The sequence below is a fragment of the Calliphora vicina genome, chromosome 5, assembly GCF_958450345.1.
Source record: "Calliphora vicina chromosome 5, idCalVici1.1, whole genome shotgun sequence".
Taxonomy (NCBI): Eukaryota; Metazoa; Arthropoda; class Insecta; order Diptera; family Calliphoridae; genus Calliphora; species Calliphora vicina.
In genome coordinates this window covers 56,804,369-56,821,709 of record NC_088784.1, presented here as the reverse complement: position 1 = coordinate 56,821,709, position 17,341 = coordinate 56,804,369, and the positions used below count along the sequence as shown (strand labels likewise).

General features: G+C 30.1%; 1 protein-coding gene across 1 annotated transcript; it reads right to left on the bottom strand.

The window, feature by feature from the left end:
- Window positions 1–1,344: 1,344 nt before the first annotated feature.
- On the bottom strand, window positions 1,345–2,158 carry LOC135961905 (glutathione S-transferase 1-like). Its single transcript, XM_065513553.1, has one exon. It carries the CDS (start codon window positions 2,080–2,082, stop codon window positions 1,414–1,416), a length of 669 nt encoding a protein of 222 aa, XP_065369625.1. The 5' UTR covers window positions 2,083–2,158; the 3' UTR covers window positions 1,345–1,413.
- Window positions 2,159–17,341: the final 15,183 nt, after the last annotated feature.

Here is a 17,341-nt window from a genome sequence, read left to right as displayed (position 1 = left end):
ATAACATTTATTTAAATTGCATATTTACTATACTACGAGTACTATAATTTTAATGTAAATATTTATTAAAGCTTTAAAATTTAATTATAAAATACAGGGACCCGAAATAACTGTTATTTTTTTTTAAATAAGCAATTGGTTATAGAAAAAATAACTGCAAAAAAATAGGTCCCGTAATAACAATTAAAAATAACTGAAAAAAATTTTAGTCTATGATAACCATTATGAAAAATTTAAATTTTTTTAGGTCTTTAATAACCATTATGAAAGATTTTTATTTTTTTTGGTCTTCAATAATCATAATGAAAGATTTTTATTTATTTCGGTCACTGATAACCATTATGAAAGATTTTTATTTTTTTGGTCTTCAATAACCATTATGAATGATTTTTATTTTTTTGGTCTTTGATAACCATTATAAAAAAATTTTATTTTTTTGGTCTTCGATAGACTACAGCCATTACAAATATTTATACCCTACACCACCATAGTGATATAGCGTATAGTGCCCCAAGGACGAAGTCTATTGAATTTGGTTAAAATCGGTCTATTATTTCTCCTAGCCCCCAAACGATTGTCCTATCTGAAAATAAATAATCCCTCATAAATATCTTAGTTATATAGATATCCAAACCAAATTCAGCACAAATAAGTTTTATATAAGCCGAACTCTCACTACTAAATTTTGTGACGATTGGTCCATAATTAGTCATAGCTCCCATACAAGGCCCACTTCCGAAAAGCATTTTAACGAGTATAGATTTCTTAAAAAAGTTGGTATTCAAATAAAATTTAGCACAAATAACTTTCATATATACAGAAGACATGTCACTTAATTTTATGCCGATTGGTCCATAATTAGTCATAGCTGTCACATATTGCACATTTTAAAAGAAAACTGTTTATAATCATAAATATTCTTGATTCTTATGAAATTCTGAACCAATTTATCTTTCTCTATCTATTTTAAATTACATGAAAACTAGGTCCATGCGACCAAAAAACTTTGTTGGTACTCATAATGTTTACGGAAGACCAAAAAAAATAAAAATCTTTAATAATAGTTATCAAAGACCTAAAAAAATTAAAATATTTTATAATGGTTATTGAAGACCAAAAAAAATAAAAATCTTTTATAATGGTTATTAAAGACCTAAAAAAATAAAAATCTTTCATAATGGTTATTGAAGACCAAATGAAATAAAAATCGTTTATAATGGTTACCAAAGACCAAAATAATATTGGTTATTTTTAACTGTTATTCAGGGACCATTTTTCAAAAATTCTTGATAAACAATTATTTCAGGATTTTTTCGAATATTGGTTATAACAGTTATGTCCCTGATAAAATATTATTACATTTAAAATATTTTACATTATTTAGGGAAATAAGATAACATTCAGCAATAAGACTTATTCTACAATTGTGAAATTCTTGGATTTAATAATATCCACAAATATTTTGTTACCAACAGCATTGGCTTCATGATAGTAAGGAAGGGCTTCCAAGCGCTTGATCCAGGCGGTTACTTTTGGATATTTTGCACTGTCAATTTCAACAAATGCCACCAACGTAGTAACGGTTGATACGATACTAAAATCGGCAACTGTCAAATGATCACCAGCCACATATGGGGAGTCCTTGAGGAAAACTTCCAAAAAGTCGTAGGTCTCAACAATGGCATCGATTTTGTGCTGTGGAATTCTTGTCTCATTCTTCATGATCAAAGGACATGTGATGTTACGCAAACTGCCTGTGAATACTACACCGCTTTCGAAATGCAAACGTTGATCAACTAGGGCGCGCTTCAGTAAATCCTTGGGATAGAGAGTATCATCTTTGCCGTATTTGCTCACCAGGTAAGTGATGATGGCATGAGAATCCCAAATAAAGTGACCGTCATCTTCCAATGTGGGCACAGTGTGTTGAGGATTCTTTTTCAGATAATCTTCGGTCAAGTGTTGCTTCTCTAGAAAATTAACGGATTTGTATTCAAATGGTAAATTTAATGCTTTCAGGGTTAAAACACAGGCACGGTGTGGTGGACTAAGATCCAAACCATACAAAGTTAATTTAGGCATTTTGTTTTTTATGTTACGAACTAAACGACTGACTGTATCTGCAGCCTGATCTTGAGAAACTGATCTTACAGTTCTGAAATTGTTTGTTTAAGTTTGAATGAGCTTTTTTGTGTTTCTGTTTTGTTTACTGCCGGCTAATCTCAGGCTTGATAAGAACAAACAGACAGACAAGAACATTCTTAGAGCTTTCCTATGCTTTAACTAAAATTCTAACTACATTTGATATCTCAAACATGCGATTAAATAATTAAATATATGTAAGTATTTACGATTGTATATATTAGATTTTATTATTGTTTTGTTTGTTTTCTAACAAATAAATATTTTCAAATACATTTGTACTCGTATAGATTTTTAAATAGTAATTGTGTGCAGTGAATACACATGTTGACACACATTGAATAATAAATAAATAAATAAATAAATATGTGTTAGACGATAGTATCTTCCAGATGATGACCAGCAGTTTCAGATTTATAATTAAATATTTACACTAAGTTAAATAAAAAAAGTTAAAGCACACTTTTGTGAATCGGACTTAAATCAAACTAAATGAAACTTATATTCAACAGACAATTCTGAAAGTGTTCGTTTATTGGGCAAATTGCTTCTCAAAATATGGATTATTTGGGAGCTATGATTATTAAACGACCTGACCTACGATATGTTTACATATGGGCAATTTCATATCATTGTACGTGACATTTGTACGCCTATAGAGTGGAATAGATTTTGCAAAAATAAGAGTATCTGAAAAATAATTTGGTCTTTATGTTCCATTCAGATAAAATAATAAAAAGTTCTTTCAAAATATTGTTGTCCAAAATATTGAGCAAAATGAAGATATATCGTACGTGACATAAAACGGAACTCATTTTGAGATACATGTAGAAATATGTGAAAATATTCGAATCGTGAGAGGCGTTATGTTTTCTTTTAATTTCTTACACTAAACGAAATATTTTTCCTTTACAATCCGTCATATTTAAATAAAAACAATCTTTGTATGATTTTATAATAAATAAAATTTAATATCGTATGTGACATACCGTTCGTGACAGATTTTTCTCTTAGAATAAAACAATATACATATCGCACTGGTTCCTCTAAAGAGCGTCAACTCAAAATTTTAAAATGTTCAGTAGAAGCAAACAACTATTTTATTTTCAATACATTACAATGAAACAACTGTACGGATACAACTGTATTTTTTGGCGAAAGAGTAGAGAAAATGATAGCACATCGATTTCTTGCAAAAAGTGAAAATTGTAAAATTTTGAGTTGACGCTCTTTAGAGAAAACAGTGCGATATATTCTGTAAATATATCACACTCGTTCAATCGCACTCGTAATACAGATTAACTCAAAATTTTAAAATGTTCAGTAGAGGGCAAAAACTGTTTGTGATTACATTTTAAGAGAATTTTAAAATCCAAATACTTCATATTAAGCAAATTCCATATGAAAATATATTTACATTGTTTTTCTTTAAAATTATTGCAAAATAAATCTATTTTTTGAGTTAATACCATTTTTCTGAAACTTTTCGATATTTTTTAGTATTATTTTATCAACTCAAAATACAACCAAATTTAAATAACACAATTTGATTATTTTTAACTTGAATAAAGACTCAATTCAAAATAATACATTTTTTTATGAAAATATACGATGTATTTATCATAGAGAACATAGAGCGGAAACTGGAAAAAAACTCAAACAATAAAATTACTCAAAAAAGTTACACATACGAGTGTTGTTTTTGTTTTCACATAGTTTTTTCTACTAATACATTCCCACCACTTAGGTTTTTGACAACTGAGTTAGGTTTTTAACAGGAGAGTTTCCGCTCTACGTCTATTCTCTATGGTATTTATATTTAAATTTTTGTATTAACTCAAAATAATACCATTTTGTTGATACAAGGTAGTCACTAATTATCACGAATGTTCAAATGTCGTTTTCGAGATGAAAGAGTAATCGGAATACGTTGAAATTTTTACAGTAGATAGATATTGATGTTGATTTCTTGAGAAAGTGGATTTTTGTTGAACGAGTGCGATATGTATACAAAAACTAAAAAAATTAATAGAAAATATACATTCGGTTTCAATAAATAATTTGAAAATAGCAAACAACAATCAGAGTCAAATTCATTTTATACTATAAGCTAATGGGGAGCCTTGTTTTCGCTGCAATTTTAGCCTAAAACATTAAAAAATTAAATATAATCAGTTTAAACTATTATTTATGTCGTGGTAGCTATTCTCGTGGAATTAACAGTTAACATCCACAAAAAGTGGAAATATATAAAAGAATTTGGACCACATAGAATATCCGTTAGTGGGATTACAAGGCCTCAAATTTAAAAAAAACCTAGTTGCACCTATAGATTATCTCTTACGTGATATTCGCATTTTAAAATAAAAAATAATTTTTAAGACCTACACTAGTCTGGGTTTTAACTAAAAGTGTTACCAAACTAAAAGTGCACCACCTTGGGGCTTTGTGAAGCCGCCCACTGATATTTGTTAAGATCGAGCCATGTTTTTAGAAATTACAAACTTATTTTCGCTTTTTTCAATCCCCCAAATTTAGCTTTGACCAGATATATGCACGGTTTATAGTTATAAAATGTGGCTCAATATCAATTAAAAAATAAATCTCCCATATTCATTGCAACTTACATTTTGCTAAATAAATAGTATACAGAAACTATTTGAACTTACTGTACATTTAAGAATAGGTTTAAAAGTAGCTGAATCATGATTACGCACCCCCCTTCAACACATCTTGTACACATGTACTTTTAAGCAAATCTTCATTTCTTGGTTTAAAACGATATTTCATAATATATCAACCAAATAGTTCTTACAGATATTTGTTAGATATTTGTTTAAAACTCAACATAATGAATTATTATATTATGGTTGAGCTATACTATATATTAATAGAAAAAATGCATAAATATCAAGAATATACATATATGTACTTCAAATGATATTATTGTTTTGTTAATATAATCCCAGCAAAAACTTTACTTACCTAGTAATCCAGCAAGTAATATTGGAGCAACGCGATAACTACTTATTATTTGACTGAAACACTACTTACCTTTGTTCGAGATTTTTAAAAAATTCATGGGTCAAGCTTCACAATAATATGTAGCTAAAAAAACAAAACAAAAAATATTGCATTGTGTGGGAATCGAAGTCACATTATTTGCTTGTGTTTGATAGTCAAGCTGCTAACTCACTGCTCCATGTAAGATTTATTTTATTGAGTTATTTATTTAACACCAACATATAAATGTATACAAAAAAATTAATGGCTTTGACAGGTGGCGAACCACGAACGTCCGTCCCGTTTCCAGTCAAACACACAAGATAGCTGTGCTAAATGCAAAAGTTCATTACCAACCAGTATAAAAATAAGTACCTATTCTATTAAATAAAATAAGGTGCTGGGTAACCACCACTCATTACAAAATAATGCATGTGGTAACTAGTTGCCATTATCAAAATTCACCAAATTTTTGCTGGGATATAATATGTAAGTTCGAGAACAGTCAGATACTCTGGCCTGTTTCACTACTGGTCTGTTAAACTAATTATATAATAAACTATTATTATACCCTTCACCATGAGTGGCAAGGGTATATATAAGTTTGTCATTCCGTTTGTAATTTCTACATTTTTCATTTACGACCACACAAAGTATATTCTGGATCGTTATAGATATCGCAGTCGATATTGCCATGACCGTCTGTGTGTTGAAATCAACGTTCCATAGTCCCCAAATAACTTATACACATTAATATATCCGTTATAGACCCGATTCGATTGCTATTACAATCGAGAAAATCGGCCCACAAATGGCTGAGATATAAGGAAAAAACCAGGACAACCTCGATTTTAGATCTACATCCCAGTATGCAAAATGATTCGAAGTTATGTCGAAAATGAATCATTTTTTCGTAAAATTTTATCGATATCGACTTCGATATAATGTCGAGAATGTGCGTGTTTTCCTAAGTAGAGTGCAGAGCGATAAAGAGTCGAAAATTATTTATTATTCTGATTCTAATTTTTATCGATATACTATACCTTTTTCGGTATTAAAAATGATCTAAATTGATTCGATTTCGATTAAATATATGAACAATTTCGTATACTTTATACCATCGAGCAATTTCTTCTTGAAATAATGCATATTCAATACCTTTATTATTATCCAATAATGTTTCGTTAGATGTGTTTTAATTTTCGATTTTAATTCGAAATAAGTTCGATAAAAAGAACTGACTCGAAATGTTGCATACTGGGATATGTCTGGATTATTAACTCATTAATATAGAAAATATGGATATATAATGATAGCTATTTCAAAGTAATTTGCAACGACGTATATAAGGCCAAAGTAAGTTGGACCTACAATGGGTCAAAATTGGGAAAAATATTTTACAAACCGAAAAATTTTCTTTTTTAAAAAAACTAAAAAAAAATTTAATTTTGTTTACTCAAAAATATTTAAAATTTTTATTTTAAAGTATAAATTGGTGAAGGGTATATAAGATTCAGCACAGCCGAATATAGCTCTCTTACTTGTTTTAGTATGTAGTCGTATCTACAAAAAATAATTGGTTTATGAAACAAACAATTGTTTTTTAATTTCACAAAAACAAAAATAACTGCTTCTGTTGATAATATGGTGAAAATAAAACAATGTACAGAGTATTTATAACCAGGGCAAGTTTAAATATGCACAAAAAAATTCACATATTTTTTCAAGTATATAATAGAAAGTCTTTGAAATGGTCTTTCAATGTCATATCTGAATTCACGTCCAAATCTAGAATTTTTGGAAAGTCTTTAAATTTTTTTAATTTTGACATAGAATTATTTAATGTAATTAGTTTAAATTAATAAATACGTTATAGACCTCATATAAATTCACTAAAAGGGTTTTTTGCGGTTTTTCAAAATTCTAGTTCTAATTTTATTTGAACTTTTCGAAATATATTTTCTCTCTGATCTTATGTTAGCTATATGTTCAATACGATAAAAAAAGGAACATCAAAATAAATCATTTCATAAGCTTTATATTGGTATCCATTTCAATTTTTTCATAAAAATAAGCAAAAACTCGTTTTCTAAGCAAAAAGCTTGAAAAACTTGCCCTGTATAGAGATTATCAAAATTCTGTATGTGAAAAATTTCCGTTGCTAAGAGTCTATTTGTCACAATCACATAAAAACTGGATTTAAATTGAAATTAAATCTATAGAATTGCATGCTAAACATGTTTAAGGGATAATTAATATTTAAAATCTTTCTCAAACATATTAATTATGGATTCCAAAAATAATACTCGTATGCATTGCACATCCAGAAATATGTGCATATTTTCAGATATTAGATAATAGCAAATCATTTAATTACATAATAGCAAACAAGTTAAATAAATATTATTGGTAATTACCAGGGAAACCAAAATATGCAAATGCATGTTTTTTCTGGTGAGTCTAATGAGCACATGGATAAGATATTTACACGTTTCAGGACTATTTAAGAATTTTGGCATCGATTTGTTAGTGCATATTTTTGCATATTTTACCCTTAAATGCATATTTTTGCATATATTTGTTTTAAGAGCATATTTATGTCATATTTTGCGTTTTTAGAGCATATTTTACTGTTTAATAGCATATTTTGAGTTTATCAAAAACAAATTTTGTCTTACTTATTTTTCGCTGTTGTGTTAACGGTTTTTACTTCCTTTGTTTAAAATTCAAAATTGAAAAATAGATGGCTTTTCACCAAAAAAAAGTTTAAAAAACAGAAATTTTTTTTTTTAAATTTAAAATAGCAATTCGAAAAATTTTTTTATCCAAAAAATTAAAAAACTGAAAAAAAATGTTCACCTAAAAAAAAATTTTTTTTTCCAAAATATATTTAAATTTTTTATTTTGAAGTATAATAAGGTGAAGGGTATATAAGATTCGGCACAGCCATATATAGCTCTCTTACTTGTTTTAATATAAAATAAGCACTATTTTAATAATAGCTCCATCTAAATATCAAATTTTAGTTCTAATTCAAACTTAACCGTTCTAAGTGTTAAAGAAATATTGTCTTTTAAATTTGCTCCTGTAACATCAGTTGATGTCGAAAGAACATTTTCTATGTATAAAAATGTTTTCAGATCCAATAGACAACGATTTTTATTTGAGAATTTAAGTAAATTTTTTTTGGTTAAAAATTATGTAAAATTTGTTCTTTTAAGAGCATATTTTTTAAATTTTAAGAGCATATTTTAAAGTTTTTACTGCATATTTAAAGCGTCTAAAACGCTTTTTTTAGAGCATATTTCCGGTTTCCCTGGTAATTACGTTTAATAAGTATTTGAAATTGGAAGCAGTTGTCCAGCAAAAAACTTTGCAGATTTGCTTGTAATACGAATAGCTACATTATTATACCCTTCACCATCATGAGAAGGGTATATATACGTTTGTCATTCCGTTTGTAATTTCCACAATATAATTTTCCGACCCTATAAAGTATATATATTCTGGATCCTTATAGATAGCGGAGTCGATTAAGCCATGTCCGTCTGTCTGTTGAAATCAATTTTCTGAAGACCCCAGATATCTTCGGGATCCAAATCTTCAATAATTCTGTCAGACATGCTTTCGAGAAGTTTTTTATTTCATATCCGAAAAATCGGTCCACAAATGGCTGAGATATGAGGAAAAAACCAGGACAACCTCGATTTTTTACCTATATCTGGATTACTAAGTCATTAATATAGACAATATGGATATCTAATGTAAGATATTTCAAAGACCTTTGCAACGACGTATATAAGATCATAGTAAGTTTGACCTACAATGGGTCAAAATCGGAAAAAATATTTTTAACCGAATTTAAAAAACAAAAAACAATTAAAAAAAAAAAATTTATATAGCTCTCTTACTTGTTTATTTGGTAACTTTTTTTTAGATGATAGAGGTTCTTCCTTAGTGCTTTGCTAGTAGTATAAGCTAAGTATTATGAGAAGCTGTAAGGAAGCAACAAATATGGAACTGCTTCCAAATTAAAATTACTTTCGGCTGGGAGGGAAAAGTCCCAACGCGCTTAAAAAGTAAAGTAAAATATTTTTGAACATATTATTTTGAACAAAAGAAATTAATCATTATTATTAATTATTTTAAGGTCCATAAACAAGCGAGGGAATATTGTCTGAACTTTAAATATTTTCGCCCTGGCCTAGTTTCAAATTTTCAAGTATCACACAGCTGGATTTTGTGACTATCAGCTTATAATTTGACATAGCTCCTATAGAATGCCCACTTCCGAAGATCAATTGAATGCGTATTAATCTTATTATCAATGGATTATTTACTGATCAGATATATTTGGTATTTAAAATTGGCTTGATATTTTTCAAACTTGTTTTGCTATTTTCTTTAAATACGTTCGTTCTATGATAAAAAGAAAAAATCTGTTGAATATTTTAAGAATCGGCACCATTCAAATTTCATACCGGAATATATATAGCTCTATGGTAAATATATAAGTGTCACTAGAATAGCAGTATCCATACACAATTCAGCAAAATAGTTCCTCTTAATGCCAAAAGTTCTCACATCGACTTTTGCATAAACAATTGAGATGATCAATATTTTCCCCGTTTGCATTTTTATATATGGGGGTTCTCATGTCAAGTGAAAAAACTTTTGAAATCGATGTCTTCCAATCGGGATGAAATTTATTTATTTAGTTCTATTAGATAGTAATTCAAACGGTCAAGAACTCTCTGAGTCAGAGTGGGTCAAAATTTAACATTTTAGCCAAACACGTGTATTTTCTCATACATGTAAATTATTACCTATTGTTCTTAGCAAAATTTGTCCCAAATAGTTTAGATAGCTATTTCTTACATTTTTCGAAAATTAAAATCTTTTTAGAATTTTTAAATAGTTAAATGGATGTATACGGCTATAGTACGTCCAATTCTTACTTACGGATCTCTTGTATGGTGGACTAGAAGGAAGTATGTTGTAGACCAATTATACAAAGTCCAGAGATCAGCCTGCATTGGTATAACCGGCGCGCTGAGAACTAGTCCTTCAGAGGCACTGAACACTATACTGCACCTTGTGCCAATAAACCTTCACATTATGGCCACTTCTGCCTGCAGCGCAGCGAGGCTTCAAACGTCTGATTGTTGTGGATCGAGAACATATGGCCACGCGGGGATTCTGGGCCAGTTGCCTTCGATCGTTCTCCAACCATCTGACTATATTACTCCATACACCGATTTTGATAGGGTATTCAATGTCTTAATTCCCTCCAGGGATAATCTCGTGTACAAATATGACACTAGGATATACACAGACGGTTCTAAGATGAGCTGTGGTGTTGGTTCTGGTGTATTCTGTGACGAACCTGAGGTAGGCATCTCGTATCGTCTTCCGAATGAGTTTAGTGTTTTCCAGGCGGAAATTTTTGCAATCATGACAGCTTGTAATACACTACATGATCATAGTACCCGCGGCAATATAGGTATTTTTGTCGACAGTCAGGCGGCACTTCTCTCACTGAATGCCTACACAATTTCATCTTCACTAGTTAGGCAATGTAGGAATTCGCTGTCAAGGCTAGATCGTCAATCTGACATTGGGTACCTGCGCACAGGGACCACCACGGTAATGAACAGGCAGACGAACTAGCCAGAATGGGATCTGCCTTAAGGTAGGGTCACACATGGCAAATATTTGCTCAAAAAAGCGTAACCACTTTTTTTAGTACAAATTTGTTTGACGTGTTTACTATTACAACTGTTTTGTAAGATCAAACAGCATCAAATAAACTAAAACTATTTTTTTTGTTTTTGAATCATCCAATTTAAAGTAAGTTTTTGGAATAAATAAAAGAATTCAAATATATTTTATTAAGTGGTTACGTCTTTTTCGTCAAATATTTGTCATGTGTGACCCTACCTTTAGATATCTCCAATGCGGTCTCAGTAGCAATTCCACTGGGGACTATCAAAGACATCATCTTCAGACATTTTCTTACAAAGCACAGTGGTTCCGCCCATAGGCCAAAAATAAATAAGAATTAAATTATTTTCAATGGATTTTGAAGTTAAAGGTATTTATTTTATGTTTAGAAAATAATAAAAACTAACTTGTGTTGTAATTCTTGTGAAATTAATGTTTTAGTTAACCCATATGTTTGTTGCTTTTTTTGTAAAACTTCATTATGTTTACTTAAAGTTTTAGTTGTGTTCCCCAAGATTCCCCCATAGGTTTCTTTTTCATTGTATTAATCTGATTCTTTAGATAATAAAAGTGCTGAAGTTAGTTGTGGAAATTTGCGGATGGGCGTGTAATCTGTAATATGCTAACCCGCCGCACAGATGACTTCATAAATTTTTTTGCAAAAAATATAAGGAGTGGTTGTAGAGCTCTGAAATTTGGCACAGATAAGATTATGTGGACCAAACTAAGAAACAAATAAAATTTTATCAAAATCGACCACGCCCAACGCCCACTGCCCATACAATCCGAATAGATTTGTTCGCATAAAATAAAGTCCACGCCCACTGCCCATACAATCCAAATTGATTTTTTCGCATAAAATTGTTTACATCCAAGCAAAAGTCTAGAAAAAGGAACGCATGTCGAGTTTCAATAAAATCGGTAACGCCCACCGCCCACGAAACCCATACATAGATAAGAATTTTTTGGATATTTCGTTTATTATTCGACAAAAAATGTTAAGTTTTCACCCTGTTCCGAAAACTATTCTGTTTTTTTAATCGAAACAAGACACTCCCACCTTTCATTTTATTAAAAAAGAGCTTGGGGGAAAGTGGGGCTACATTTTTTTTCTCCATGGAAAATCAAAAATACAATAATACAGATTTGGGCATATCTTCTTAACGGTTTATGGTTTCCCCATAATTTTTTTTATTGATGTTGAAATGTTATATTTTTCAAATATGTTAAAGGTAAATGGTATTATTAGGAAAATTATACCACTGAATTACGTGAAAATATAAGTAAATTTTTGCTTAACACCCTTGCGTGGACTTTAGTTCAATTTTCTAAAAATAAAATAAATTTTTTCTTAAAACTATAAGTGTACATTTCATATATAAACATTTCTCTACATAATTGCATCATTTGATTGTTGAAATTAAGTGTTTGAAAAATTGTCTTTTTGACTCCAAAATCCCTCTATGCACCGTCTTATTTTTGCATCGGTACATAAAAATCTGATCCATGGAGCTGAAGTAAGCAAGCATGTAGTAGTGTCAATAGGTGAATTATCGGAGGAAGCAGCTGAAGCGAAAAATAAGCATATAAAACAGTTTAGATTGCAACATACCCGAAAAATTTCGTGCAATGCTACAAATACAGAACTTTTAAATAGCCTGTTTTAAGTTCAGATCCATTTATTTCTGGAGGACAAACTTACCAACAAAGAAAACAAGTAGTTTAAGTCAAGGAGTTTTAAATTTGATTAATATTTGATATATGGGGGATTTCATGTCAAGTGAACCAACTTTTGAAATCGATGTCTTCCGATCGGGATGAAATTTGCACCAAGGTTAGCTCTATTGGATAGTAACTCAGACACAATTTTTCAACAACATCGGTCGAGAACTCTCTGAGTTATAGGGGGTAAAATTTTGACAATTTGGTCAAACAGGGGTTTTTTCTTATCCATGTAACTTATTACCTATTGTTCTTAGCAAAATGTGTTCCAAATAGTATAGATAGCTATTTCTTCGATCTTTCGAAAAAAAATATTTTAAAAAAAAAATAAAAAATTTTTAATATTTTTTTTCCGAAATCAAAAACTTTTTTGACTTTTTTTTAAAATACGCTATTTTTTTTATTTTTTTTTTTTTCTTAAAATAAAGTTTAGATATTTTCCTTGAACACCTACTTGGTCGCTTAGTGGGATGCGAGTGGGATATCTATCAAAATAAATATTTTGTAACTCAAAACATAAAATTTTTGACTTTTTTTGCAAAATCAAAAACTTTGTTGACTTTTTTTTTCAAAATGGACCCTTTTTTAATCTTTTTTTTTAGGTCAAACAAAAGCTTAGATATTATCCTTGAAGACCCTTTTGGTCGCTTAGTGGGATGCGAGTGGGATATCTATCAAAATAAATATTTTTTAACTCAAGACTTACAATTTTTGACTTTTTTTTTTGCAAATACGATTTTTTTTCCAAATGGGCCCTTTTTATAAAATTTTTTTTGTAGTCAAAAGAAAGCTTAGGTCCATTCCTTTAAGATATTTTTAGTCCCTTAGTGGGATGCGAGTAGGATATCTATCAAAATAAATATTTTGTAACGCAAGACATACAATTTTTTAATTTTTTTTTGCAAAATCAAAATTTTTTTCCAATATGGGCCCTTTTTTAATTTTTTTTTTTGCTCAAAAGAAAGCCTAGGTCCATTCCTTTAAGATATTTTTAGTCCCTTAGTGGGATGCGAGTGGGATATCTATCAAAATAAATGTTTTAACACAAAAATTGTATGTCTTGAGTTACAAAACATTTATTTTGATATATATCCCACTCGCATCCCACTAAGCGATCAAAACCATCTTAAAGGAATAGGCCTAAGCTTTCTTTATAGCAAAAAAAAAAATTACAAAAAGGGCCCATTTTAAAAAAAAGTCAAAAAAGTTTTTGATTTTGCCAAAAAATCAAAAATTGTATATCTTGAGTTACAAAATATTTATTTTGATAGATATCCCACTCGTATCCCACTAAGGGACCTAAAATATCTTAAAGGAATGGACCTAAGCTTTCTTTTGACTAAAAAAAAATTTTTAAAAAAGGGCCCATTTTGAAAAAAAATTCGAATTTGCAAAAAAAAAGCCAATAATTGAATGTCTTGAGTTACAACATTTTTATTTTAATAGATATCCTACTCACATCTTCCTAAGTGACAAAATAGGTCTTAAAGGAAAAGACCTAAGCTTTCTTTTGAGCAAAAAAAATTTTTAAAAAAAAGTCCCATATTGGAAAAAAATTTCGATTTTGCAAAAAAAAATTAAAAAATTGTATGTCTTGCGTTACAAAATATTTATTTTGATAGATATCCCACTCGCATCCCACTAAGGGACTAAAAATATCTTAAAGGAATGGACCTAGGCTTTCTTTTGAGCAAAAAAAAAAAATTAAAAAAGGGCCCATATTGGAAAAAAATTTTGATTTTGCAAAAAAAAATTAAAAAATTGTATGTCTTGCGTTACAAAATATTTATTTTGATAGATATCCTACTCGCATCCCACTAAGGGACTAAAAATATCTTAAAGGAATGGACCTAAGCTTTCTTTTGACTACAAAAAAAATTTTAAAAAAAGGGCCCATTTGGAAAAAAAAATCGTATTTGCAAAAAAAAAAGTCAAAAATTGTAAGTCTTGAGTTAAAAAATATTTATTTTGATAGATATCCCACTCGCATCCCACTAAGCGACCAAAAGGGTCTTCAAGGATAATATCTAAGCTTTTGTTTGACCTAAAAAAAAAGATTAAAAAAGGGTCCATTTTGAAAAAAAAAGTCAACAAAGTTTTTGATTTTGCAAAAAAAGTCAAAAATTTTATGTTTTGAGTTACAAAATATTTATTTTGATAGATATCCCACTCGCATCCCACTAAGCGACCAAGTAGGTGTTCAAGGAAAATATCTAAACTTTATTTTAAGAAAAAAAATAAAATAAAAAAAAATAGCGTATTTTAAAAAAAAGTCAAAAAAGTTTTTGATTTCGGAAAAAAAATATTAAAAATTTTTTATTTTTTTTTTAAATATTTTTTTTCGAAAGATCGAAGAAATAGCTATCTATACTATTTGGAACACATTTTGCTAAGAACAATAGGTAATAAGTTACATGGATAAGAAAAAACCCCTGTTTGACCAAATTGTCAAAATTTTACCCCCTATAACTCAGAGAGTTCTCGACCGATGTTGTTGAAAAATTGTGTCTGAGTTACTATCCAATAGAGCTAACCTTGGTGCAAATTTCATCCCGATCGGAAGACATCGATTTCAAAAGTTGGTTCACTTGACATGAAATCCCCCATATGTATATTAATGTCTTATTTTACCTTACTACCTTATATTACTTACCCCCATTAACACGAAGTCTGGTTATGCCTTAACTAATAGTTATACTCTCGGTTAAAATTATTTTTGTATGAAAACTGTCAGTATAACTATTAGTTAAAACATAACCAGACTTCGTGTTACTGGGGGTTATATAACTTTTTAATTTAGTTTTTTTTTTTCAGTGTATAATTCAAATGAATTAAAATGGAATAAAAATTTACTTAAATTGTTTAAAACAGGGCACACTTAGAAAGGTGACTGCGATGAAACAGCTGATTATTTTTTTTTATTCAGTTTGAATTGTCAATTCACTTGGGTTGTTGTGGCGAAAAATACAACAAACCCAAAAGCAAAAACAACAACAGGCAACTTTGACAGTTCACCTATTTTTTAACAAAAACAAAGTACCTGTTGTTTTTGTATTGTTGTAGTGATGCAGTCACCTTTATAAGTGTGCCCTGGTTTAAAACAAACGAATTTTCATACTGAAATATTTTATTTCAAAAATTCATAAAACAAATCTAAAAGCCAATTAACCCTTAAAAGATCAAAGGGATACTGTGGTTACAGTTGTTAATATTTTTTAAGTTCTTCGGTCATGCTATGAGGTGACAAATTTTGAAGACCCTATCTTTTTTAGTTTTGGAGATATTGATTATTGACCGCTTGTTCATATAAGAGAAACCACTGTGCAAAGGTTGAGTATAGATGGCGTAATTTAGACACATGTAGGAATGCAACTGATAACCCGGAATAGAAAGGATATATCAAGGTTGCTGGCAGTAATAACGGGACACTGGACCTTAGGCAAGCACGCTAATCGCCTGGGACTCCCTTTTAACAACCATTGTCGTAGTCGTAAGGATACGGAAAAAGAGGAAACGATTTTCCACATTCTCAGCGAAAGCCCAGCCCTGAGTGTCAAGATACATAAATTCATGGGCAACTATACATTGAACAACCTTGGCGAGGTAGCCGGGTCAAAACTCAATGACCTACTGAGATATCTCACAGCTACAGGTTGGGTCTAGCAAGCACGACTTTTTTGTACACATTCTAGTTACATTACGATGTAAACGACATTACATCTGACGAGTGGTGTGGTCTTATCAAAACGGGGTCCTTTCGGCTCTACTTGATTGTTCGCACGTAGTGAACTACCACGTAAACCAACCAACCAAGTCCTAAGCATTGGGTCAATTGACCCTTACAATGGGACTGTATAGTTGGTCCAAAGTAGGCAACGCATTGGATTCACATACTGGTTACATAGCGTCAGTTACCTTACTAGCTTTGTAATTCGTTACTTGATCAGCTACGTGACTAGATATTTTAACACGTACATGTAATAAGCAAGGGGTCAATTGATGCTTTTTAATTACAATGAGACTGTCTGATAGCTGATCGAAAGTAGTCAACTCTTCTGGTGGTTAAAATAAAGTGCAGTACAAACAAAAGTTTGAAGTGTCTTCACCATAGGTTACTAAGAGACACTAACGTGACTATTGACTTCATGCTATGTTACATGGGATATCAGTATACATAAGGAAAAATAAAAATAAACTGTATGATGATTATATCAACACAATTTTGTATAAAACCAGTTTGTAAGAATTACTCACAAAATGTTTAAAGTGACTACACTCCGGATTACTTAGAGACACTTAAGTGACAATTGTCTTCACGTCTTATCTCTGCACTACAGAGAGCACATACATACGTGTCAAATGACCAAAATATATAAATTGGAGTCAGCCAAGTGATAAGACATTTGTGACAATTACTGTCTTTAAGGGATACATTGACTACTTGCTTAACCGCTTTAACTTGGCTTTAGCACTAACTATATGTCTTACCCCCATTAACACGAAACCTGGTTATGCCTTAGCTAATAGTTATACTGTCGGTTAATATAATTTTTGTATGAAAAATGTCAGTATAACTATTAGTTAACACATAACCAGCCTTCGTGTTACTGGGGGTTAATTGTAAACATTCTCAGTTAAAAATTTAATAAAAATAAATTCCTGTGGGTTTTATTCGATTAATAAAATATTGAAGAACCTAATCTAATTGATCTATAATTGAGAAATCTATAATAAGTAAGCGATAAAACAA